Raw genomic sequence first — 26,887 nt, forward strand, 5'->3', positions numbered from 1 at the left:
AGAAATGTCACTATTAGTGCCTTTGGTGGGTTTGACGGCCTCCTCCCGAGGTTAGCTGAGAGTGTCATAGAGGTTAGCTGAGAGTGTCATAGAGGTTAGCTGAGAGTGTCATAGAGGTTAGCTGAGAGTGTCATAGAGGTTAGCTGAGAGTGTCATAGAGGTTAGCTGAGAGTGTCATAGAGGTTAGCTGAGAGTGTCATAGAGGTTAGCTGAGAGTGTCATAGAGGTTAGCTGAGAGTGTCATAGAGGTTAGCTGAGAGTGTCATAGAGGTTAGCTGAGAGTGTCATAGAGGTTAGCTGAGAGTGTCATAGAGGTTAGCTGAGAGTGTCATAGAGGTTAGCTGAGAGTGTCATAGAGGTTAGCTGAGAGTGTCATAGAGGTTAGCTGAGAGTGTCATAGAGGTTAGCTGAGAGTGTCATAGAGGTTAGCTGAGAGTGTCATAGAGGTTAGCTGAGAGTGTCATAGAGGTTAGCTGAGAGTGTCATAGAGGTTAGCTGAGAGTGTCATAGAGGTCTTTCTGAGCGGGTGCGGATGTTTGGCAAGCTGCCACTTTGAACACACACCCATCCAGTGTCACAATTTGTAAAGGCTATGCAGTCCAGTGAAGAGCATTTATCCATTTAAATTTTAGATACTGAGAAGAATGTTCTCAGTGTTATTAAAGTTAAAGTTAAGTTAAAGTTAAAGTCCCAACGATTGTCACACACCTGAGTGTGCGAAATTTGTTCTCCGCATTTGACCCATCCCTTGGGGAGCGGTGAGCGGCAGCGTGCGCCGCGCTCGGGAATCATTTGGTGATCTAACTTAAAACAGTTATTGTTATACAGAAACATTTGTATTGTATAGCTTCGTTTAAATGCTTAATTTATAGTTTTAGTGTGCAAATGTATCATTTTTCAATGGCTTCTGTGTGCTCTAGGCTTGTGCAGAAAGATTATTTTACTTTGGAAAAAGGCCACCGGAAATGCTTATTGTTCCTCGTCGTATTGTCGCTAGCGGCAACAATAGTAGAGACTTGTGTAGCTTTAGCCTGCTGGCTAACGGGAGCTCCCTGCTATGTGCTGCTTTCTAACCCAAACAGTGAGTAACGTTTCTCACCATCATATCTCAACACAACACAGCAGAACAGTGTGTGTGACGTCACATAGCCACAGGTCTGATTGTTTTTCTTCATGAAGCTAACGTTACGTAGCGAGCTGGACTGCTATGAAGGGTTGGGGTTAGCTTTAGCCAATACATAGCTAAAAGTGCTAAACGAAAGCTAAAGGCTTATCCGTCGTATATGTCGCAAGTAGCTGCCAGCCAGCTAGGCTCAACGCGAGACTAGACTTAATTGAGGCTACCAGCCAGCTATCCTGAGCTAATAGCTCCATAGGGCTAAGCTGAGTTTGCGTTACCTCCATAGCTGGCAGCTAGTGTCGCTGTGTCAGCTGTTCACTGACAGACACCAACAACAGACTGGATGTCTGCACGGAGCATGGGACCGTCTGGAGATGCTCAGCTCTGGATGTTACGGACATTATAAGAGCCCATCATGTGACCTCTTTATTGGTCAGACAGACTCACACCTGGGCTTGAATGAAAGCTAAGAAACTACGCTTTAAAATTACATCAAACATGTTCTCATCAAACAGGAGTAAAGGTCCTAAAATGAGCCTAAATTACGATATCCATCGTCAGCGCCTAGAATCCAGTTTATTGTAGGGGGTGGTCAACTTCATCAGCTGATTTACTGTGACAAAAGCTAGTCAAGTCAAGTGTATTTGTAGTCCTAGACATGGTGGGAATATAGGGGGTCCCACCCCACCCCTGAAATAATCCAGATATGTTTTTGTTTTTTTTGCTTAATTTATGTGCACCTGTTTAATCTCAGCTCAGTGTCCAGGCATTTTGCTGTCTGGTTCGAGGGCTAGGTAGGGGGAGTGGCTGGGGGATGTTGGTGGTTTCAGGGTTTCGATCCAACTCACAAAATGTGCATATCATCATAGCACACTGGACTGGAGTATTTGCCTTGGCGGAGGTCTGTGCTCTCCCAGTGCACTTATAGTTTATAAACTGTCTCTCTTCCCTCCCAGGTGCCTGTGCTGTCCCTGCCTTAGTGGACGTGGCCTGTTCTGTCCCTGCCTCAGTGGGCGTGGCCTGTCTGTTAGTGGGTGTGGCCTGTCCGCCTCAGTGGGTGTGGCCTGTGTGTCATGGCTCTGATAGAGGGCGTGGGGGATGAGGTGACCCTGCTCTTCTCTGCCCTGTTGGTGCTTCTGGTTCTGGCCCTGGCCTGGGCCTCCACTAGCCCCGCCCCTGAGCCCCCTGAGCACCTGTTCACCCCGCCCCCCGGCATAGGCCACACACCCTCCACCCCACCCCCTGGCTCTGGCCACGCCTCCCTGGACCTGCCCCCCTCTTCTGGCTCCTCTTCAGACCAAGGTTATTATTCATGGGTTGCAGTCACAGAATGTTTTTGTTGAGGTGGCCATCTTGAGGACCGAACACAGCACAGGACCTTTTAAACGGTGCAGCCGCTTCTATAAGTGACTATGTGTGTTAGAGCAGGGGTTCCCAACCTTTTTTGTGCCAAGGACCGGTAGATACATGGAGAAAAAAGTCACGGACCGGTTGTCAATTTTAATGGTTTTAGTTACATATATATTTACTCACCAGGAGCCTGTACTACAAAGCAAGATTAGTGGTTTAGCGAGGTAACTTCAGGTTTAACCCTGGTTTAGCCGTACTACAAAGCAAGTTAACTTCTTACCGACATATATTTCCATAGCAACTTATGCTTCACACTTAACACTTTGAGTGCCACGGCCCTTGGGCAAAAGGTTGCTTGCTGTGCCACATAGGCCGCAATGCATTTTAAAACAGTCATATAATTTCTTTAATAACTACTATGTAAACACTGAACACGCACAAATAACGATGAGACTCTCTTCTATCACCTGCAAAAAAAAGTTTATTGATCCCATTTTCCGTTCTTTAGTTATGAGCCGGAGAAGATAGCTTAATTGAACGAAAAACAGACTTTTTTTTCTACGAGCTGAGATAATGAGCCTTTTGTGAAATTAAACATTTCAAGCACATCACTGACTCTGAAGCTAATTTTCTGATGTAGTCACACCTCAAAAATAATTTCCTTCAATAAAACAGTGAAGGCCAGGGAATTTTGTTTGGAAGAATAATATTTTTAGCTGCAACCAGCAGCGCTGGCCCCTGCGTGCGCTGCTGGTTGCAGCTTCTTGCTTCTGCTGGTGGGCATCGGATATTCTGGCTTGCGTTTGCCAACCCTGTCCTGCTGTCTGGCTCTGTCTGGGTCAGTGTTGTGTGCTGCTCTGCGTGCCCCACCTCCCCCCCTCCTCCCCCCCCCCCCCCCCGTTGTGGGAGGAGTGTCTCTCTGCTCTGCTCGGCTCTGCTGTTTGCTCTGCGTGTGCTCAGCACTTGAAAAGTCCGCTAGATCCAGCTTTTTTACAGCCGCGTGTACCAGCTCCCATGCTTCCAGTTGAGAATAATAACAAATCCACGGCTGATCATGCGAATGGGCTGTTGCAGCGCACACCGAGGTGCTCAATTGTGATAGCAGATTGGCTGCTGCAGGGGCACAGCTAAACGTTATGCTTCAATGAAGCAGCTGCATACGGACGGATGCGATGCGATTTCCTTTTCCCCAACGACTTCTTCTGTGTGTTTTACTCCACGTTCTCTCATCTGGAGAGCGCTGTCGCCACCTAAGGGTTCTGTAAAATAGGTTAGACACATTCAATAGCTCTCATATTGTAAGAGGCGATGTAAGAAGCTGAGATGGACACCCCCCGTCAAAAAAACAATTTCGAGTTATTGACGCCATTTGGCGTCGCTGGCACTCTACGGTAAATTTCTAATGACGCCATATGGCGTCGCTGGCACTCAATGTGTTAACCTGGTCCGCAGCAGGTTAAGTTGCAAGGATAAGATTAGACCTTAAATACACCGCCCACGAACCAATCGAATCAGCAGTTTGGAAAAATGGCCAACCCCTTTCTGGATGAGTTTCCCATCTAGGAAGGAGCACGAATTGTAATGTTGAATTAATCAAGGACGAATAATTTAATTAGGCCCTACTTACCACTTTGGAATATGTTTTTATATATTCATTTTTGTGCTCTCAAGTAGCCTAGATACATTGTTTGACCCCGCTGATCGATTGCAGCTGAATAGTGAGTGGAGAAATATCACTAAACCGGCATAAAAAGGTTACATAAACGTCTCCAAAGCGCACAGTGCCGTGTGCGCAAGGGAGCTGAGACTGACGTTGGGTTGGAATTGAAATGGTCATAGCCTACATGCTAGAATAGCCTACTACATCTAAGCAATTTAACATGGGATCACCTGCACATATCATCATGATGATTAATCATCTTAATCATATTAAGATGATTCATATCTAGGCTACTCCTGCATTTTGCAGCTGCAACTGTGTTGCTTTTGGCCTGTATGATGTGATTGAACTTCATATTTCCAGCATCATTATATGAAATATGGAGATATGCGACTCTGCTGACAATAGCCTAGCCTATATATGTGACCACAAAATAGGCTATTTTTTTATTAATTAAATCTATGCCCGCACGTACCGTGTCGATTCAGTTCAGAAGCATTTTTTTATTTTATTGTAACGTTGTCGCAGGTCGCAGGTCGCTGCAGCACCTAAGGTCGCTGCAGCACCTTACATTATTATCATTCTTTTTTAATTGATTAGCCTATAGGAATTATTCAATCAAATAATAATGATCTCATGATGTGTTTAGTCGCACAGTGCAACTAAACACATCATGAGATCATTATTATTCATTGAGCCTAAATGGTCTATACATACAGATTTTGGACTGAGATAGATTACACATTGCTTCCACAAAAGACTGTAGATAGAAAGCTGTAGATAGCCTACGAAACCGCTCTTCAAAGAAATTACTGGTGTGGATAAAAGTGGTCACTTTAGACAGTCATTCGGGAACAGTAATAATATCCAACGCAGATTTGTATTTGCGGTTTCATTCAATGAGGAAATAGGCGTGTCTGGCGCTGTCAGAGTTGGAGCAGTCCATATTGCACTGTGATTGGCAGTTGTTAAAAACCACGCCTCTTTTGCGGGCACGAGCTCCAGTGCACGGGCATTTTCATGTGCACGAGCTGCCAGCTAGATTAGAAAAACCTGGTTCGAGTTAACGAGTGGCAATCGATGTTCGTAGTACAAGTTAACTACAATCGAGCTGATCTGGTTTAGACAAAGCAGATCAAGGGACAGATCCTGGATCTTCTTATCCAACATTCGTAGTACAGGCCCCTGGTGGTGACAAAGGGTAAATAACAGCCTTTTCATCTGTCAATAAAGACACTTTCACAATTATGCAGTGATTTGATTTCAGCCTATACAATTTCTAAAAGTAGATATTTGATCAAACATTTCCATTTATGTAGCCTACAGTATTTTTTGTTTTTGTTTCAACTACAAACATAAATAAACGTCAACTTGAAACTATGTTTCAACTACCACACACAGCCTATAATATTATAGTCTATGTTTATTATTATTATTATTTTATTTTTTTGGACCGGCTCGCGACCCAGTACCAAATGCGTTGCGGCCCGGTACCGGTCCGCGGCCCGGTGGTTGGGGACCACTGTGTTAGAGCACAAGATGTTTGCACCGAGGTGTGTCCCCCGTCTGCACAGACAGAGACACAGGCTGAGAGAGAGAGAGAGCGTCTCGTATCGAGGTTGATAGCGTTATAAAGCCGGTAAAACAGACGCACACACACACATGCACACCCACTCACAGTTTGAGAAACGTCTGGGAATGAATGGAGAATGAATTCATATCCTCATTGTTGAAACTGTGGCACACTATGGAGAGAGCAGCTTGAAACACAGTGTCAGAGAGAGGGGGGTGGAGGAGAAGGGTGGGACCTCCAAACCTGCTTCGCTTACTTAAACACCTGGGTGGGATGTTTTAAGTAGGGATGCTGGCGACTAGTTGCTTAAATGTTTAAACGCCCACTCCCTCACTAGTCGGTATGAGAAATACTAGTCAGTTAGTAATTATTAAATTAAGAATGCTGGTTAACTGTTGCATCACTGTTACGCAGCTTTCACAGGCTGTGTTTATGCAGCCAGGCGAGCAGCCTCTCCACTACACTCCAATACAACCATATAGCACGTCTGCTAGACTAGTGCCCCTCAGTTGCCCCTCAGTGGCAAAAGAAAAAAGTACTACGCGACTTCCGCCCAAGCAACATGAAGAGGATTAGGATTAGGGTGTGGGTAAGAGTGTGGGTTAGGGTTATGGTGTGGGTTAGGGGTACGGACAGCACTGAACCGGTAGCTGAGTGGTTATATATATATATAGACATTTTTATTTTGTCTGAGGATAAGCCCCTTGAGATGCAGCATCTCGTTTACGAGGGGGTCCTCGAACACAATACATGAAACATTTCAGGAATACAAAACAAAGGTAACATTCAACGAAACAATTAACAAATACACACATAAATGCTCTCCCACCATCTCAAGCATCAATTAATCTATACAGACATCAATACAAACGAGGCTTTCCAACATAGTTAAGTATAGACTATATTATATAGACATATACTAGACATAGAATGACAGACAATCAAAAACAAGAACAACAAGACAGTGGCCCTCCACATATTTTAAAGCTTTGCCAGCAACAGACAGGTTACCTTACACAAATACGCTAATTCTTTCAATGGGGTGAGGTTTCTTCACCCGCTGTCAGGAGGATGGGTCTAGGATCCAAACATCGCAAAGTTGCAGTGACAGACAGAGACATCGTCATATTCCTAGTGGGAATGTCCAGCGTCTACATGCATACACACAAGGCACAAGACGTCTTTTTCCTGTATTCCGGGGATCTCCGTTGTTTCGGCTTGAGTTACGTGGAGTTTTGGATACCGCGATGCGTGCGCAGCTAACCCTGTGACGTCCACTCTAAAAGGGTCTATTGATGTTTGTGTTCTGCTAGTGTTCCTCAAGTGTGACTGCAACCTGTGAATAGTTTTTGCAGTTTTCATTATTTTCTTTTATTTCTAATCTGTTTTAACTTGTTGTTTTCAGTTGAGTTTTGATTAGTTTGTAAAGCGAGTTTGCTAGTTTTTTGTTTAGTTTTTATGTTTTGAAAATACTTTTTTATACGTTTTTATTTAGTTTTTTTGTAAGTTTTTTTTTTAACAAAAAAAGTACATGTGAAGCAACATTTTCGTTAACTGAAAAATGAAAAATTTTCACACCTAGTTTTCGTTATAGTTTTCGCTAACGATAATAATCTTGCTCCAGACTCTCACATTGGCGATGGCTCGGAGGCTCCACCCCCTGCTGACGCCGCAACTGCCCCCCCACCCGGCGAGGAGGTGAAGGAGGAGGATGAGGGGAGCGTGGAGAGGGAGGCTGGAGGTAAGGGTGCACACATATGGAAACTTTTGGCCAATAACAGACGATTTCGCAAACACAATCTGCCGATACTGAGAGCCTGCCCATTTTGTTTCGTATTGCCCCATTTCTGCCAAAATAATCTATATTCTGCCCTTCATTATACTTTGCAATGAATATAGGTTCAAGGATCGGCTTTAATTGTAATTGACATAACCCAAAATGCTTTTCAATTAAAATAAATAAGTATTGCTACCTCATGCTGATACACTGTCCTTCCATTCAACGTATTTTGAACAGATACCGCACGGGTTGCTATAGCAACCCGTGTTGTTAGCATTGTAGCTACCTGCTAGCTAACAATAACCAAACATGCTGAATGCTGAATTTCACATATTGCTCGAATCAGAGCGAAACATAGATGACACATGATACAACATGAGTCCATATGAATGCCCCTCCCCCTTCACGACATGGTAAGTGGACGTTTTTTTCCCCCCTGCCCCCTACTACTAGAGGGAGGAGAGCCAGACGGCCTGAGACACAGAGAGGGGGGCACAGAGGGGAGCATGGTGGTACGACTCAAGTTCCTCAATGACACGGAGAGAGCAGCCCAGGTCAGACCACAGGACACCGTGGGATACATTAAAAGGTACACATGCACACACACCGTGGGATACATTAAAAGGTACACATGCACACACACCGTGGGATACATTAAAAGGTACACATGCACACACACCGTGGGATACATTAAAAGGTACACATGCATGCACACCGTGGGATACATTAAAAGGTACACATGCACACACACCGTGGGATACATTAAAAGGTACACATGCACACACACCGTGGGATACATTAAAAGGTACACATGCATGCACACCGTGGGATACATTAAAAGGTACACATGCACACACACCGTGGGATACATTAAAAGGTACACATGCACACACACCGTGGGATACATTAAAAGGTACACATGCATGCACACCGTGGGATACATTAAAAGGTACACATGCATGCACACCGTGGGATACATTAAAAGGTACACATGCATGCACACCGTGGGATACATTAAAAGGTACACATGCACACACACCATGGGATACATTAAAAGGTACACATGCATGCACACCGTGGGATACATTAAAAGGTACACATGCATGCACACCGTGGGATACATTAAAAGGTACACATGCACACACACCGTGGGATACATTAAAAGGTACACATGCATGCACACCGTGGGATACATTAAAAGGTACACATGCACGCACACCGTGGGATACATTAAAAGGTACACATGCATGCACACCGTGGGATACATTAAAAGGTACACATGCATGCACACCGTGGGATACATTAAAAGGTACACATGCATGCACACCGTGGGATACATTAAAAGGTACACATGCATGCACACCGTGGGATACATAAAAAGGTACACATGCATGCACACCGTGGGATACATTAAAAGGTACACATGCATGCACACCGTGGGATACATTAAAAGGTACACATGCACACACACCGTGGGATACATTAAAAGGTACACATGCACACACACCGTGGGATACATTAAAAGGTACACATGCATGCACACCGTGGGATACATTAAAAGGTACACATGCATGCACACCGTGGGATACATTAAAAGGTACACATGCATGCACACCGTGGGATACATTAAAAGGTACACATGCATGCACACCGTGGGATACATTAAAAGGTACACATGCACACACACCGTGGGATACATTAAAAGGTACACATGCATGCACACCGTGGGATACATTAAAAGGTACACATGCACACACACCGTGGGATACATTAAAAGGTACACATGCATGCACACCGTGGGATACATTAAAAGGTACACATGCATGCACACCGTGGGATACATTAAAAGGTACACATGCATGCACACCGTGGGATACATTAAAAGGTACACATGCATGCACACCGTGGGATACATTAAAAGGTACACATGCGCACACACCGTGGGATACATTAAAAGGTACACATGCATGCACACCGTGGGATACATAAAAAGGTACACATGCATGCACACCGTGGGATACATTAAAAGGTACACATGCATGCACACCGTGGGATACATAAAAAGGTACACATGCACACACACCGTGGGATACATAAAAAGGTACACATGCATGCACACCGTGGGATACATAAAAAGGTACACATGCATGCACACCGTGGGATACATAAAAAGGTACACATGCATGCACACCGTGGGATACATAAAAAGTACATACTTCTCTCCTCTAATTTAGGACTTTCTCTATTGTTTTGCTCATTATTTTAATACCACTACCAGAGATAATGGACTATATACAGAGCTCATTCCAGGCTCCGCCAGTAGTATGAAATATACTCTTCCGGTCTTCTAAATGGGGGTGGTCAGCTCTCCCCTTGAAGTGTGATGCTGACCTAGCAAGCAAGCTAGAGACCGTGAGCTCCCAAAACTCCACAAACGCATATAAACACACCCCTTGTTAGCTCAATCAAGTTGTAACTAAGATATCAGCTGAAATTGTTTTTTTTTCCACCACAGATTTAGCTACTACTACTGTTAACTTCACATGTAGCTTTAGTTAATCGCTCCCTGCTAACTTTAGCTCCTGTTGCCAAATCTGGCGAGTGTGTTGCTGAGACAGAGACAGGGGCTCGAACAAAGTACATTTTCTCCTGATCTGCCTGTCTGAAAAATTTTAGTGCATTTTAGTGTCAGGATGTTCAGAAGATATGTGGCTTGAGGAAAATGGGTCAAATACTTACTTTGATGATTATGGGGTGAAATAATAATCAAGGGATCCCACCCACGCAAAGGGTCCATAAGATACCAGCTGGACGAGCCATCCGTCACCCGCAACCTCAGTCACTGGTCATTCTTAAAGGGATAGTTCGGTTTGTTTGAAGTGGGGTCCTATCAGCTAGTGAGATACACTAACTTAATTAGGTACAGTGGTCTTGAAGCGGGGCGCAGCGTCTAACGAGATCCGGCACCCAGAGCAGCAGCCAAACCAGCCTTTTCTCTCTCAGTACTGGGGGTCAACAACTAAAACTATAACTGTAATTTAGCCACCTAAAACAACGCCCACCTAAACAAATCGATATCCGTGTACATGCACGCTCTATTTTGACAATTTTCAGCGCTTTACTTTTCCGCAAAACAGCAGTTTCATTCGGCACTGCTTTTTCTCCCAACCGTACAACCACCGTATTCCTCCGCTAAAAGCCAGCTCCGAGCCGCAGCACTGGATTACTCCGCAGTTATTTGGGGGTAGGCTATTTTATTTCTCCCGGTTTGAAGACACAACAAATAGAATACACGAACGAAAATATGAGTGATTTTGATAGCGAGGATGATATGCCATTCACCTTAGTGACAAGAGGATACAATTATGAACCAGAGAGAATACAGAAGAGGAACTTTTGCAGAGAGTGAACAGGCAGAGAGATGCGCCTGCTGCCTAAATGCCTGGGTGCCCTGGCTGCAGACCTTATTCACCATTCCCAGGATAAATTGTGGAAAACGACCCAGACCAGAGAGGCCAGGTGACTTGACAGTGTTTTATCTCTCTTCTAAGCCTTCCTGTTTTGTAAACCGCGGCTCTGTGCTCTGTGCTGGCTTTAGCGGAGGAATACGGTGGTTGTACGGTTGGGAGAAAAAGCAGTGCCGAATGAAACTGCTGTTTTGCGGAAAAGTAAAGCGCTGAAAATTGTCAAAATAGAGCGTGCATGTACACAGATATCGATTTGTTTAGGTGGGCGTTGTTTTAGGTGTTTTAGGTGGCTAAATTACGTTTTAGTTGTTGACCCCCGTACTTAGAGAGAAAAGGCTGGTTTGGCTGCTGCGCTGAGTGCGCGGTCTCGTTCCACAATGCGCACTCACTCCTGAACACAGTACCTAATTAAGTTAGTGTATCTCACTAGCTGATAGGACCCCACTTCAAACAAACCGAACTATCCCTTTAACCTCATCACAGGAGGCCAAAAACAACCTCAGTCACTGGTCACTCTTCACCTCATCACAGGAGGAACCTCAGTCACTGGTCATTCTTAACCTCGTTGAAGTCGGCCAAAAACGGGTCCCAGATAGTTGAGAACCTTCCAAGCGAGTTGGTTCTTCTCAGGGACCTGAGTCTCTCCATCTGTATCCACCTTACTTTTGAATGTCCCACTGTACAAAGAATTGTGGGTACAAGTTCCGGTTTAACGTGACTTATTGTTGCAGCTTGCCATTTCCTTTGTTATACTCGGCTGCAGACCTGAATTATAAACCGGAAACTGGAGTACGTTATAAAAGTTATAAATATAGTCACGTTATAAACAACTAACCAACGCTGGGGGTCCGTATGGAAACAGTGTTACTCGAAATGGTTAAAAGTTAAATCAATTTGGTCATTTAGTGGCGTTTTACTGCCATGTAACATAGCTAGATAGCTGCTAACATTAGCCACAGTAGGCTGTGCACTGCGCTCTTAAAGGGATATTTATCGACTATTTATCGACGAGATTTTTGCCAAGCTGGACCTGATTAGTGATTTGCTCCGTTCGCCCAGACGGGTTTCAAGCTGTCAGCAACAAGGCTGGGAGGATAACACCGGAAGAAAAACGCATAGCCATCATGGCCGCTAGAAATAAGGTGGATAGCAGAGATCATGTCCATTAGCCACACCTGAAAAGAAGGTGAAGAGGAAGACTTCCATTCCTTCAGAATGAGTCTTTTGGTGACAGTTGTCCCCAGTGTCAGAGATTGTTGCACAGCTGTAGGGAAGTTCAGAGAGGACTCAGAGCAGCCGAAGATGGCGAGTTCTGCCTCCGGCTGTAGAGTTATTTTGTAGGCTTTAGAGTACTAGTCAAAAATGTTGGCATGAGAGTATGCCCTCTGACACCTGACCTGCTTTATAACCCTTGGCCTCTCTCTCTCTCTCTCTCTCAGGACCTACTTTGCAGGTCAGGAGCAGCAGGTGCGTCTGATCTACGCGGGGCAGCTGCTGCAGGATGATGGTCAGACACTGGGCTCTCTGCAGCTGACCCACGGCTGTGTGCTGCACTGCCACGTGTCCCCACAGGGGGGCGCCGGGGGGCGCGGCCCTGCCACCCAGGGGCCCAACCACGGCCCTGCTCATAACGTACAGGTGGGCTTTTACTCCCTCCCTGCCTCAGCTCTATGTTCCCTCATCTATGTTCCCTCAGCCCTGTGTTCCCTCATCTGTGTTCCCTCAGCCCTGTGTTCCCTCAGCTCTATGTTCCCTCATCTATGTTCCCTCATCTATGTTCCCTCATCTATGTTCCCTCAGCCCTGTGTTCCCTCATCTGTGTTCCCTCAGCCCTGTGTTCCCTCAGCTCTATGTTCCCTCATCTATGTTCCCTCATCTATGTTCCCTCATCTGTGTTCCCTCAGCTCTATGTTCCCTCATCTATGTTCCCTCAGCCCTGTGTTCCCTCATCTGTGTTCCCTCAGCCCTGTGTTCCCTCAGCTCTATGTTCCCTCATCTATGTTCCCTCATCTATGTTCCCTCATCTATGTTCCCTCATCTATGTTCCCTCAGCTCTATGTTCCCTCATCTATGTTCCCTCATCTGTGTTCCCTCAGCCCTGTGTTCCCTCATCTGTGTTCCCTCAGCCCTGTGTTCCCTCAGCTCTATGTTCCCTCATCTATGTTCCCTCAGCCCTGTGTTCCCTCATCTGTGTTCCCTCAGCCCTGTGTTCCCTCAGCTCTATGTTCCCTCATCTCTATGTTCCCTCATCTATGTTCCCTCAGCCCTGTGTTCCCTCATCTGTGTTCCCTCAGTCCTGTGTTCCCTCGGCTCTATGTTCCCTCATCTCTATGTTCCCTCATCTATGTTCCCTCAGCCCTGTGTTCCCTCATCTGTGTTCCCTCAGCCCTGTGTTCCCTCAGCTCTATGTTCCCTCAGCTCTATGTTCCCTCATCTGTGTTCCCTCAGTCCTGTGTTCCCTCAGCTCTATGTTGCCTCATCTATGTTCCCTCAGCCTTACTGTTAGAAAGATTCCCAGTTAGGTGCTTATTCGCGGCAGGGCGGCCGTCAAGGCCAAGGGGCCCAATCCAGGGCCAATCAGGCCGGCTGGTTCCCTGGAGCTACCGCAAATAGTGACATCATCAATGATGTATGAGATCACAATGGGGGCACACATTACATCATCGGATGCAATGTCCGCACCGGTGATGTGACGTCTTGGCGATGACGTCATCAGAGTCACGAATATCATCACGATGCCAATGTCATAATCATGATGCTGATGATGTCATAATCACGATGCCGATGATGTCATAATTGTTATGACATCATCTGTGATGTCATTGATGCCACGTTTGCGCCACATGGCAGCTCAGTACGTTCGAGAGATGTTCACGACACGTTATGCAAGATAAAACCATGTCAAGTATACCAAGCTCTAGTCCAATAGACCAACTAGAGAGACGTACCGGAGGCACTGGCCAACAACACAGACCAGTTGGCATGCTGGAACGGGTTAGGTGGGACCTCCAAAGCGCCCTTGTGGGCAGCCCTGAGACAATGTATGTTAGCAACGACGAACTAGGCGAATTACCCAACGACCACGACGAGTGGCTGATCAACCAGGATTCTGTGAGGACACATACCCGTTACAGATTAACAGTTCCTAAGTCAATGTTCTTATCCTAATTTAAGATAGGAAAAGCGTATAATCCCAGCGTATTATCCCAAAATCTTAAAAATACTGTCCTAACTTTAGGATAACTGTTAGGCTGTCCTAATTTGTCAACTCTCACCAACTGCCTTATTTAGTTTAGCCTATATCATGTAGCCTACTTTGATTGTGAGTTTCTTCAAGCTTAACACCACAATAATAATAATAATAGTTTGGACACTGTTTCAACAAGGTTTTCTCCTGTGTTTGGTGTTACTTTAATTTTGTTTGTATTTTTTATGCATACATACACTGTGAGCAGGTTGAAAACATGTGTTATACATACACACACATACATACATTTACAACACTTAAAGCAGGACTAAACCCCAAAACACTTTTTTTCAGCTTTTAACCAATATGACTTTGGGGGTGGTGTGTGAAGAATTCTGATCAAAATTTCCACATTTGAGACCAAACTGTTACCATTGTACCATTTGTATCATTTTCAGCAGCATAAGTTCCCTCTATGGGTTGAACACTGCTTTTTTTTGTGCCCTCAATTGAATGGGATATTTGGTACATCGTGACGTCACGGTGGGGTTAGCACGCGCCCCACTCATGTGAAAAATTGTTTTTTTCCCCATTGATTATTACCATAGTTCACGCGGCGCGAGCCCTTTAAGACCAATGCATCCATGGGTAATGCCTACTGTGGCTAATATTAGCTGCTAGTTAGTTATGTTATATGGCAGTAAAACCACCACTGAATGACCAAATTGATATTGCCACTAACGTTATCTTTAGAGCACAATATTCCTGGAATGCAAGTTTAACTAAACAGTTACATGTCCTCTGCATTCTACATCAAATTAAGATATTATGGGTTGTTTTATTTTGTATGTTACATACTTATTGGCCAAGATATGTTAGTTTATGGGGGAGGAATTCTGCCAGCTAAAGGAGGGAGTATAGGCGGCCATCTTGCCTGCAGAGTTTTCAAATCAAGTAGAATACAGTTTTGCAAGAAATCTGGGGGGTTTAGTCCTGCTTTAAGAGCAAGGGGTAGGTACACTGTGAGCAGGGTGAAAACATGTGTTATACATACACACACATAGGGGAAGGGGGATAAGGAAAGGGAAAAGAAACAAAAGAAACCATAACCCCAAAAAAAACAAAAAAGGAAGGTGAGTTACACCTGCTGCTCAGCTGGAAGCCTCTGAAGGCTATTTACATATGAAAGAAAGGGTTCCCCTCAGTACATTTTCCAACAGCACCTTTTAGTGAGAACTTAATTAAAGGAGAATTTCGTTTTTTTACACCACGGTCCTCATTTCCAGCTTAAAATATGATGTTTAACTCACCGAAATATGTTTGGCTTCATTCGGATGCCCACGGAAGATTTTGAGCTCCGAGTAGTCTCCTCAAACAGGCTAGAACGGGAGCCTGCGGCCAGTGCGGGGCATGCTGCACGCGCTCTCTAAATGACACTTTTTCTGTCAGATCACGGTTCATTATGGTTGTAAATATAATTATTTAGCTAATAGCTAGAAGCTAAGCTAACAACAACACAGCAGTCGGCGTTGATCTGCCCCGGATGGGGTTACAGTGCGTATCTTCCCCCTTCTGTGGTTTCTCTGAAGAAGTGTGGTTTCACAGAGGGGGAAGATGGGCACTGTGACCCCATCCGGGGCAGATCAACACCGACTGCTGTGTTGTTGTTAGCTTAGCTTCTAGCTATTAGCTAAATAATTATATTTACAACCATAATGAACCGTGATCTGACAGAAAAAGTGTCATTTAGAGAGCGCGTGCAGCATGCCCCGCACTGGCCGCAGGCTCCCGTTCTAGCCTGTTTGAGGAGACTACTCGGAGCTCAAAATCTTCCGTGGGCATCCGAATGAAGCCAAACATATTTCGGTGAGTAAAACATCATATTTTAAGCTGGAAATGAGGACCGTGGTGTAAAAAACCGAAATTCTCCTTTAATTTTTTCTAGTTTAAGGAAACTCATCATGTCCTCTAACCATGAAGCTGCTGATGTGTGCAGGTGATTTCCAAGATAGTAAGATACTCCTTCGTGCGAGGAGGGAGGAAAAGGCGATTATGTCTAGGTGTTTGGTGCGCAAATTTAAAATAAATACCAGGAATGCCAAAATGGCAACCAGGGGACACGGCTGCAGCTCGATTCCTAAGATGTCAGATAGGGTTTCAAAGAATATGTCCCAAAATGAACATACATTGAGACAGAAATAGAACATCTGACTAAGGTTGGCAGGGGCGTGGCTACATCTGTTATCTGCATTGGGATTGTATGTCTTCTCTGTGTGTGTGTGTGTGTGTGTGTGTGTGTGTGCATGCGCACGTTGCGTGCATGTGATGAAATTCCTGTGATTATGCTGCAAACCAATTTTCTCACAGGACAAAGAATCTACAGTATCTACCTATCTCTCTCTCTCTCCCTCCCCTCCCCTTCCCTGCAGGTGGCTGTGAATGTGGGCAGTCTGATGGTTCCTGTGTTGGTGCTGATGCTGTCAGCTCTGTGGTACTGTCACATTCAGTACCGTCACGTCTTCACCGCGCCCGCCACTGCCTCACTCCTGGGCCTCACCGTCTTCCTCAGCCTCCTCGCCTTTGGCGTCTACCGCCGCTAGACGCTGCGCTCTGATTGGCTGGCAACCATTCTACGACAGAGAGCCAAAGACACACCCTCTTCCGGGTTAGGCATACAAACCAAGGGATTTCATCTGCCATTGATTTCCCCATGGACATTTCGTGAAATGCTTATAAAAGTAGTTTTACATGGTCAAACCAAGTAATTTAGGTATATTTTGAATCAGGAGAGACCAGAGAACATTTCATTCAGACCAAAACAAAGACAATATTTATACAAAAAAAATCAACATTGTTTTGTTTTGTTTTGTGGTCTGAGTGAAATGTTCTATGGTCTCAACTGATTGTTTGACCAAGTAAAAAATTCTATGGGAATATAAAATGGCAGATGAAATCCCTTGGTTTGTATGCCTAACCCAGAAGTGGGAGTGACTCTGCTCTCCGAATGGCTGGAAACACAGCTTCAAGAGGAGGAGCCCCCCATCCCCCCGAGACTCTTTGAGCCCCAGCCACGCCCCGCTCTGAGGTTCCTCTGGTCCCAGCCTGAGGCCACGCCCCCGCTCTGAGGTTCTTTTGGTCTGCTCTGAGGCCACGCCCGCTCTGGTCCTAGCCCGGTCACCTGAATAAAATGTTGGCAGTTTACATTTCTGCAAACCACGCAGAATGCCAACATTTGTGAGCCAAAAGATGACATTGCATATTGACATTTTCTTGATGTGTCTATATGTCTATATATACAGTGTATATATATATATATATATATATATATATATATATATATATATATATATATATATATATATATATATATATATATATCAACGTTATAGAGTCTGCTGTTGAAATAGCGCGGTGGCCAGTAAGGGCGTTGTGGCCGGGGTTGATGGAGGCTGTAAACGCTTGCCTTTCACACCAGAGAGCCGTATTTAAAAATAAAACAGATTTCTTTTTATTTTTTTGTCTGAGTGAAATATCCTATTGTCTCTCCTGTTTCTAAATATAGCTGAATCGCTTGGTTTGACCAAGTAAAACCTTTTTATAAGCATTTTACAAAAGATGAATGGCGCATGAAATCCCTTGGTTCGTATGCCTAAACCGGAATAGGATGTGACATTGGCACTCTCTAGTTGCCTAACCATAACCACATTTTTATTTGTTGCAACATGTTCAAATGGCCGTTGGAAAATGTGGGTTAATGTGAAATGTTGATGTGCGAGGTGTTTTTGCTTGACACTGTGTTTTGCAGAAAACCCCAACTGCCAACATGTTATTCTGGCCACTGGGCTGCTGTTCCACGGTCCACCTCTGACCTGGTGTAGTGGCGTTGCATGACTCGCTCTGTGAAAACACTGTTAGCTTAGCATTAGCATCAGATTTGTTTTCTCTGCTGAGCGACAGAAGACTTTTTTTTTTAGCTCCTTCTCGTTTCTCATCGTGCCTCGGTCACTGTCTCATTTTGGTCCAGAGCCTGCTGGGGATAGGACCTGTCTGTCTGTAGCGAGGGAGACTGCAGGGATAGTAGAGGAAAATCTTTTGTGTAAAATAATGGCTTTTGAAGAAAAATTAATTCTATTAAATCATTCTTTTATTTAATCGTGGTCTTTGTGTCTTTTTTAACCTTCCGGCCGAGCTGACTTCAGGGTTTTCCCTCCACTATAACCAGGGGGTCCCAACCTCTTTTGGCTGCTGAGCCCACTTTGACATCACAAAACTCTATAGTGACCCCAGACATTCAAAATACAGATAATTTTCTGAGTGTGATTTTTTTTTATCATCTCGCCTAGTAATCGCCTCTATGACATCATCAGTGATTTCATAAGATGATGTTGCTCTTATGACATCACTAAGACATCATTAATGGGACAAACATTGAAACAGAGGACAGACCGTGGGACAGAGATTGCCCACTTGCCCCTTTTATTTATTTATTTTTACATACACACAGTAGGCTAATGTCTGGAGTCGGCCGCTAGACGGCGCTGCAGAGATAGCAGGAGAGTTGGAGAGTGGTGTTGCGAGGAGAGAAGAAGACGGAGGGCGAGGTGGTTCCAAAGAGCATGGAAGGAAAGAGACGAAACTCCGGCTATTTTTGGAAACAGAATGCGCCTCGCAGTGGTCAGCTACGGTAGCGCGGGCCCCTATAATCAGCCTCTCTAAACAGTAACTCAACGGGAGAACACTCTAAATTTCGTGGATTGACATCTTTTCTGGGCGTACTGCAAATCTTGATTGAAGTGGTGTAGTGCAGGGATGTAAAACAACAACCATATTGTGGAAACTAAGCAAAAATTTTCGTTTTTTTCTTTTATTTTTTTCAAGATAAATAGTAAATGCAAAGGACCCGAGGTTAAAACCACGGCAACGCACTTCTGACGGAGTGGACGACAGCCGCATTAGCTATTTATCTTGAAAAAACTAAACAAAGAAAACGAAAAATTTTGCTTAGTTTCCACAATATGGTTGTTGTTTTACATCCCTGTACTACACCACTTCAATCATGATTTGCAGTACGCCCAGAAAAGATGTGAATCCACGAAATTTAGAGTGTTCTCCCGTTGAGTTACTGTTTAGAGAGGCTGATTATAGGGGCCCGCGCTACCGCAGCTGACCACTGCGAGCCTGTGCGAGGTTCTTTTGGCGCTGTCACGCTTCCAAAAATAAAAAATGGCGGAGGCTGCTGGGCGCTGATGTTGCAATGGGGCAATATGGAGCTTTCAGTTCTTTCCATAAAAGTTCTTTGGTGGTTCCTTGGTGGTTCTTTGGGTGGAGGTGAAAAAGATGAGCTGCCTGCTGTACCCTAATTGCCACTATAAAAGAAACAACCAAAAACAGAAAATGCCCGCCGTAACACCGTTGGCTCTGGCAAAAAAATTGACAATTGTGAATGGGAGCATTTTGGGTAACAGTAGGTGGCGGTAATGCAAATGCGGATGCCATCCGCCGTACAAGTCCAAAGAAGAAGAAGCCAAAGCGTCGAGCTGGAAAGACTGCGCATGTGCAGTAGCAGCGGCACGGTTTAGTTGTAAACACGACAGAGGGAAAGCTGTTTGTTGTGTTGTTCGGAGGTGTGGGTGAAGTAGCAGGAGCGGGAGAGGTAAGAATGTCAAGACATGTTGATATCTGTAACGACGCCTAGCAAGAGTTTGGGTCGGTCGGAGATATTATATAGAGTCAATGGTCGGGAGCCAGCCAGCTAGCATCGTTAGCTTGCTCCTGTAGCTGAGCTAGGCGCGCTAAAATTCAAATATGACCAGCTGGCTCAGCCATTCCTCACATCTACAGACACACAGACAGGTATGTTTTTCTATGGGGCTGGCTGATAGGTGAAATACCACTACGCTAGTTAAATTCTTACCGAGATAGATCACCATAGCAACTTATGCTCTACCGCTATTTACAGTAGCGGCTGGTGCATTTTTGTCCAGGGAGGGCTATACCAAATATAGGCCTGGACGATGGGGTTGAAATCAATATGATAATCATAAGGATTCTTCTCAATATCAATATCATATGTTTCACGTATGCAAAATCAGTGTTCATCTCATTGAACTGAATGGTGATGTCAAACAAACCTTATATTTTCAAATAATATTCCTGCCATACCTCATTTGATCAGTTTTTAAGTAACATTTGCTTGTCCTCATCAATTTAGACAGCAGAAATGTCACTATTAAAATAACTTCATATCATCACGATGATTCCACCGAAAGACAACAAACAATAGGCTATTGAATTATCGTCCACTCCAGCCCTAAATCAAGCAAGTAGTAACGGACGTTACTAGCTACTAGAAACGTCTGAAAAAGACAGAGTGTATTTTCTTCCTCTGTCTGTAGCCTGTTGTTTAATGGTAAGCTCAGGGTGATCTGGTCCAAGCTCTTTCACTCTCCTGTAAAGTCCGTCTCTCAAACGGCGTCGTTTTGAGTGACTTCACATAATTTTCTTTCTCCATTCTTGCAAAACGTCTTTTGTGTTTCATGGCAGTTGAAAACAAACTTCTTTGCTTCGCGCGTGCTGCAGGAAGACAATAAAGCTGTCGGCGTGGGACTGCTAGTGTTTATATATACTGCGTCGCTACCCATCTACGTCACTAAGTAGCCTAGCCTACATCACCACTCTACCTGACCCCACCACCACCTGGTCGCTAGATACGCGTGCCCAGAGCCCTCCCAAATCGCTTTGTTTTTGAGAGTGAACAGCGCATGTGCAACTTACACAGATCCCGATCTGCACTGGTGGAAACCGCAAGTCCCCGCACGGCGTCCGTGGCAATTCGGTGCAAGAAAATATTGACCCAAAAACAGTACACATGTAGATCATTATGAATCTACATATTTATTGCAGATTATATACTCACTATCTAATATTCACCTCGCTCATAAAAACACATATCTATATATATATATATATAACGTTTTATTTTCCCCTCCTGTGGGTAGGTGGGGCGGCGCCCTGGCGCCCTCTAGTGGCCGGCCACCACTGACCGCTAACCTGCTTTGTAGCAGGTTAAGTTCAGAGGATAAGATCAAAACCCATGAAAGACCCACCTGCTTACCAATCAGCTCTCTGGAAACAGCGAGTCGCCATTCATATGGTCCCCATATGAAAAATACATTGCATTCAAAAGAAAAAGAAAAAAATGGCTCCTGTTGAATTAATCAAGGACTGAAGCCTTGCACTTGTTGCAGGCTACATTTAAATGAAGCCTTAATACTTACCACTTTGGAATATGTTTTTATATATTCATTTTTGTGCTCTCAAGTAGGCTAGATACGTTGTATTAATAACTAATAATAATAACTACGGTAATAATAATAAAGTGAAGGGGCAGAAAATTGAACTGAGGGTGCAAAGCCCCCTGGCGCCCCCTCGTGGTGCCGAGCCCGATTCAGCGTATTGTGGTGCTACGCAAGTGGGATCCGCCGAGTACCAGGCAGCCAGCTGCTTCTGTGTGGAGCGGAGTGGACACTGATCCATCATGAGTGCTGCCTGCCCGCCTGGAATCTCAGAGGGGCAACCCCCCAAGAGTTTAACGAGCCAGTTACATTTCTTTGCATTCTTATACATTACCGTTTGCTTTATTTTGTATGTGACATACAATTGGCCAAGTTAGTAGTTAGTTTATGGGCTAGAAATTCTGCCATATTACATGCACTAGGCGCCATTTTATCCTTCATTTGGAGGAGAAAATTCTCCTGAAATAAAGATTGATTGACAGCTGCTATGTGTGATATGATTGGTTGAAATGGGGTAGAAATTTGATAGTACTATGTGACGTCAGCAAACCGTAGATTACTGTTATCAATTAAATCTTGAAAAATGAACTTTTGATGTGGAAAAGTAAAGAAATTGGATTTGAGTGATTTTCTTTGCATACATGAATAAATAGGTGCACTGAATACCCAGGTATTTGATAAATAGGTGCACTGAATACCCAGGTATTTGAACAAAAAAAAAATTGGGTTCAGCTCGATTTTAAGGTCTCTCTCTTCTCTCTGTAGATGTGTTAAGGTCTCTCTTCTCTTCCTGTAGATGTGTGAGTCATACTCGGAGGACGTGCGGAGGCTGAGGAGCCAGCTGAAGCAGAAAGATGAGCAGGTGCAGCAGGCGGCGCAGGCCGGCCTGGACCTCCTCACCCAAAACATGGAGCTGCAGAGCAGTCTGGAGGAGCAGAGAGTGGAGATGACCAACGCTCTGGAGGTCAGACCCTACACTTCACACACACACTACACTTTACACACTACACACACACTACACTTTACACACTACATTTTACACTAGGGATGTGCCGGTTTCCAGTTTCAAGGTATACCGCGATTTGGAAAAGTCACGGTATCAAAACCACTCAGATTTGCCATCATACCTTCATACCATAATCCGCTCCTGTGACTAGGTCACTCCCTCCCTAGTGTCTCCTCCGGATAGTAGGAGGGTCGCGGGAGCGCGCATAGCTCACCAAAATGTGTTCATACATAGACCGCCATCCGGATGCCCACTAGATAACTCCAGAGTTCCAAGGCATGTCTGAAAGCGGTGTGATAATAGGGAGTTTAAGCAAAACCACGGCTTGTGGTACATCTTTAGTTATGTATTAAAGCGGATCCCAAGCAAGCCTACCCTGTGAAAACACAAGAGGTTACAAAACAAAGTATACCTTTGAATAATGGCATTACAGTAGTGGTTTTGACATCTTTTATGAAACCACTTCAGTATTTGACCTGTTACCTGTTAGGCTGACTCGTTGCCATAAAAAAAAAGTTTATAGTTCGTTTTAATTTAAGGTTAGCCAGGGGGGAAAGGCAGCTAACTTTGCACACCTCAAAATAAGTCTGTTGTTGTTAAGTAACAGATGGTCTTAATTAGACTAGCCAACTGGTCTAGCTTTATGAAACTGGCTTTTGATGTTGAATATTGTTTACCAATTGCGAATGTAGATTAATAGTTGCAGTTGGTTGTGGCAGTTCACTGCAACATAGTTGGTTATATTTTTTTATATTTTTATTAGAGATGGGAATAGATTAATTTTTTTAATCTAGATTAATCTAGATTAATCCTGGTCATTAATCTAGATTAATCTAGATTAAAATGGGTCATTTGAAGTCTGTCGAAGCCATTCAAAATATGTGTGTGCAACATAAATAATGACTAGAAGTAAGTCCTTGTGAACAGGTTTCTGTTTATTCGGTTGTTCACGCCCCCCCACAGCAGCCAGGATGGGGGAGGCAGACATAAATGTCCGCGCTTACATACCTGTTCCATTCTAAAGTGATAATCATCATGGCCTGCTCAATATAAGTGGACCCTGCTACCAGACAACTTTGAGAATAATAATATATATAATAATAATAATAATAATACAGTGGAGCTGCTCAGTGGCCAGCAGATCAGACTGTGGTTGTACTGGACAGCTTCCAGGTATGAATGTGTGTGAATGTGAACAGGGCGCTCCTGAAAAAGAGAGCATTGCTCTCAGTGAGACTCCCCCTGTATAAATAAAGGTAAAAAAAAAAAAAAAAGATTAAAATAGATTAACGGCGATCATTTTTTTATCACGCGTTAAGAGTCTCGCGTTAACGCAGCCGTTAATGGCGTTAACTATCCCATCTCTCATTTTTATACTGTACGGTTGAAAATACAATGCTTCAGCATGCGCTGGGACGCGTCATCAGTGATGTTAACTGGGGTCGTAAGGTGTTTCGGGTCTATCGAACATCATACACCCTCGCCCAGTAGACCCAGCCGAGGCCGATTAAGACCCCGACTCGCGTCCCAGAAGCAGCCGCTCACGGATCAGCCTTCCTACTCTGTCTGCAACGTTGCCCACGGAAGGGTTGATCATGCCCAATCTGCTGCAATAGAGCTAGTGCTACACCGCAGCATTGAAAGACCCTTCGGTGCATGGAGGGCTAAGGCCCTGTGGGTGAATCCAGGCCGCGCTCCTCCTTCATCTCACCAGACCTCCAAAAGGCAATCCTACTATGCCGCACCATAGACAAAGAGGATGCCTCTAGGAGGCCTGTGCGCTGCACGTCATTCGCCTGCGGCGAGCACCTCGCTCTAGCCTGAAGGACCCCAGGCCGCGCCGATCTTTATACAGCTTTTCAGGAGGCTAATCCGTAGCGTTTGTGGATTTCTCCCTCACGAGAGAGCCAGGCTGGGGTGCTAACCCATCCCGTACCGGGTGCCGTCTCTCCGGCCGTCAACTGTCTCTCCAGCTTGTCACCAATCTATACTTGGTTGTCACCTAGAGCAGAGGTTCTCAAATGTTTTTCAGCCAAGGACCCCTTACAAGATAGAAAATATACCGGGGACCCCCTCATTCTGATTTGTGATTTTGGGCTAAGCTTAATTGTTTCCACGGTAACGTGCTTGACTTTTAATTTGATAGGTTTGTTATTAGAATGTAATCCATGAACCATTTTAGATTTAAAGCATAAACTATTTTCGTTGAACTATGAAGATTTTGCAAAAAAAAATATATATATTTTTTTTTTATTACATTACATTTACATTACGTCATTTAGCAGACACTTTTGTTTGTCCAAAGCGACTTACAATATCACAATTTGTCAACAGTCCAGAAAACCACTATGCAACACAATGACAGCCAAGATATTTTGATAGACTAGCACCATGTAGGAAGTAGTTTGAGAAGGAATAAGTAACATGTAGCATTTTCTTTTTAATAAAAAAACAAAAACAAAAAAAAAACGTTTTTTTTTTGTTTGTTTTTAACTTGAAAACTTTTCGCGGACCCCCTGGCAAAGTGCCACGGACCCCTGGGGGTCCGCGGACCCCCATTTGAGAACCACTGACCTAGACTATTCCTAAGTGTCACTGGCCATGGGAGCCATACACATACGGTTGAAAATACAATGCTTCAGCATGCGCTGGGACGCGTCATCAGTGATGTTACCTGGGGTCGTAAGGTGTTTCGGGTCTATCGAACATCATACACCCTCGCCCAGTAGACCCAGCCGAGGCCGATTAAGACCCCGACTCGCGTCCCAGAAGCAGCCGCTCACGGATCAGCCTTCCTACTCTGTCTGCAACGTTGCCCACGGACAGAGTATATTTATTCAATTTTATATTTTATTTCTAAATCTTTGCACTTTTATTTTTCGGGTTCAATTATATCTAAAATTCAAAGACATTTAATGTAAAAAAGAAACGCCAGTGTTCAGTGTTCAATAAATTCATGATGTTCTCAGTCAATAAATAATCGTGATCTCAATATCAATCAAAATAATCGTGATTATGATTTTTGCCATAATCGAGCAGCCCTACTAATACTCCCACCAACCCCTCCCCCACTGTCTGACAGACAGCGGGGTGGGTTTCACTTTCCCAAGTAAGTACGCTAACGTTATTGGATGCGAGTTTTGTTTCATGTTTACCATAATAATTACGTTCGGTCATCGTAATGGATTATTGGAACATGACAAGGAGTCATCATCCCCTCTTCCTCACCGCATCTTGCTTGTCATCCCACGCGATGTAAGTTGCTTGTTTACAAGTTAACAGCTTGACCAGTGGGTCAGTTTTTGAGGCTCAAACGCAACTGTTCAGATCCAGAGGACTTTCAATCCAAACAAGCAAACATGGCCACTCGGTTTAAGGAAAGCGGTTATAGATGTAACTCCATTCAGGAAGCCATACAACGGGCCAATGCCACCTCTCGTTCTGATCTCCTTTCAAATACACAGAAAGAGAAGAATCCAAGTCGGGCTTGTTTCTCCACTGAATATAACCACAAATAAAAGGGATCCTTATGAAACACTGGCATGTGCTTCAAGCAGAAAGATCTTTGAAGGACTTCTGTCAAGCTCCTCCCCTTTTTTCATTCAGGAGAGCACCTACAATAAAAAACCATGTCATGTACAAAAATATGGCTAAAAAAAAGACCACATGGCTGACAACAACCGTTATAGGCATGAGGTGTGGTACCTGTGCCTGCTGCAACAATACAACAAATGCCAAATCATTCAACCATCTTCACACTGGGAGGAAAATCCCCATCCGGGAATTTATAAACTGTAAATCAACGCATGTGATCTACATGTGAATCTGTCCCTGTGGTCTGGCATACGTAGGACAAACCAAACGGCCCCTCAAACAACGAATATCTGAGCACAAAACTGCGATCCGTACAGGCAATATGGATTATGCTATTGCAAAACATTATGCTGAAGCAAACCCATGGTTCACCCTCTTCACTAAAGTTCTATGGGATTGAAAAGGTCATGATGCCTACAAGAGGAGGCGATCTCCTGAGAAAACTGGCCCAGAGAGAAATGTTCTGGATAGACACACTCAATACTATGACACCAAACGGACTCAATGATGACTACAGCTTAAAATGCTTTTTGGGTTAAAACAGTTGAGTTTGTGTGTTTAGTTTCTTTCTTCATCCAGAGTATAATGATGTTCTGTGATGCTTCTGTGATGCTTCATGCTGTGATTTGTCCTCCCTATACCTAGATCCATGGTGATTGGCTCCTAAATAATTGGGTCCAACCTCCAGCTGTGTGTAATCTCTGCCCTTGTTATATTAACAGACTGAATGTGTACTATTGAAACGCTCTGAAGAAGGCTCTTTGCCGAAACGCGTAAGCGTTTTGTTTTTGTGTGATGTGAGCCAATAAATCAAGTGAAATGTGAGTATTTTGTCCTCCTTGACTTTGAAAACTG

The 26,887-nt window shown here is 44.3% G+C and overlaps 2 protein-coding genes across 2 annotated transcripts in view; both read left to right on the top strand.

Annotated features, from left to right (window-relative positions):
- The first annotated feature begins 1,003 nt into the window (after positions 1–1,003).
- tmub1 (transmembrane and ubiquitin-like domain containing 1) lies at positions 1,004–17,429 on the top strand. Its single transcript, XM_083658869.1, has 6 exons — positions 1,004–1,081; positions 2,077–2,422; positions 7,328–7,444; positions 7,937–8,072; positions 12,390–12,588; positions 16,567–17,429. The coding sequence occupies exons 2-6, from the start codon at positions 2,194–2,196 to the stop codon at positions 16,735–16,737; spliced, it is 852 nt and encodes a 283-aa protein (XP_083514995.1). The 5' UTR covers positions 1,004–1,081; positions 2,077–2,193; the 3' UTR covers positions 16,738–17,429.
- Positions 17,430–19,711: 2,282 nt separating this feature from the next.
- The window catches only part of spdl1 (spindle apparatus coiled-coil protein 1), a 50,524-nt gene continuing 43,348 nt past the window's right edge, over positions 19,712–26,887 (top strand). Inside the window, exons 1-2 of the mRNA XM_083658783.1 lie at positions 19,712–19,790; positions 22,229–22,396. Of these exons, the coding sequence (XP_083514909.1) occupies positions 22,229–22,396 (168 nt within the window). The 5' untranslated portion in view covers positions 19,712–19,790. The remainder of the gene's footprint in view (positions 19,791–22,228; positions 22,397–26,887) is intronic.

Source organism: Poromitra crassiceps (assembly GCF_964638095.1).
Source record: "Poromitra crassiceps genome assembly, chromosome: 23".
NCBI classification, from domain to species: domain Eukaryota; kingdom Metazoa; phylum Chordata; class Actinopteri; order Beryciformes; family Melamphaidae; genus Poromitra; species Poromitra crassiceps.

Excerpts from the sequence above, each read along its gene's own strand:
- tmub1 (XM_083658869.1), top strand. The coding sequence starts at position 2,194 with ATGGCTCTGATAGAGGGCGTGGGGGATGAGGTGACCCTGCTCTTCTCT. Across the intron at positions 2,423-7,327 it reads TGGCTCCTCTTCAGACCAAG|ACTCTCACATTGGCGATGGC; the intron begins GTTATTATTCAT and ends ATCTTGCTCCAG. Across the intron at positions 12,589-16,566 it reads GCCCTGCTCATAACGTACAG|GTGGCTGTGAATGTGGGCAG; the intron begins GTGGGCTTTTAC and ends CCTTCCCTGCAG.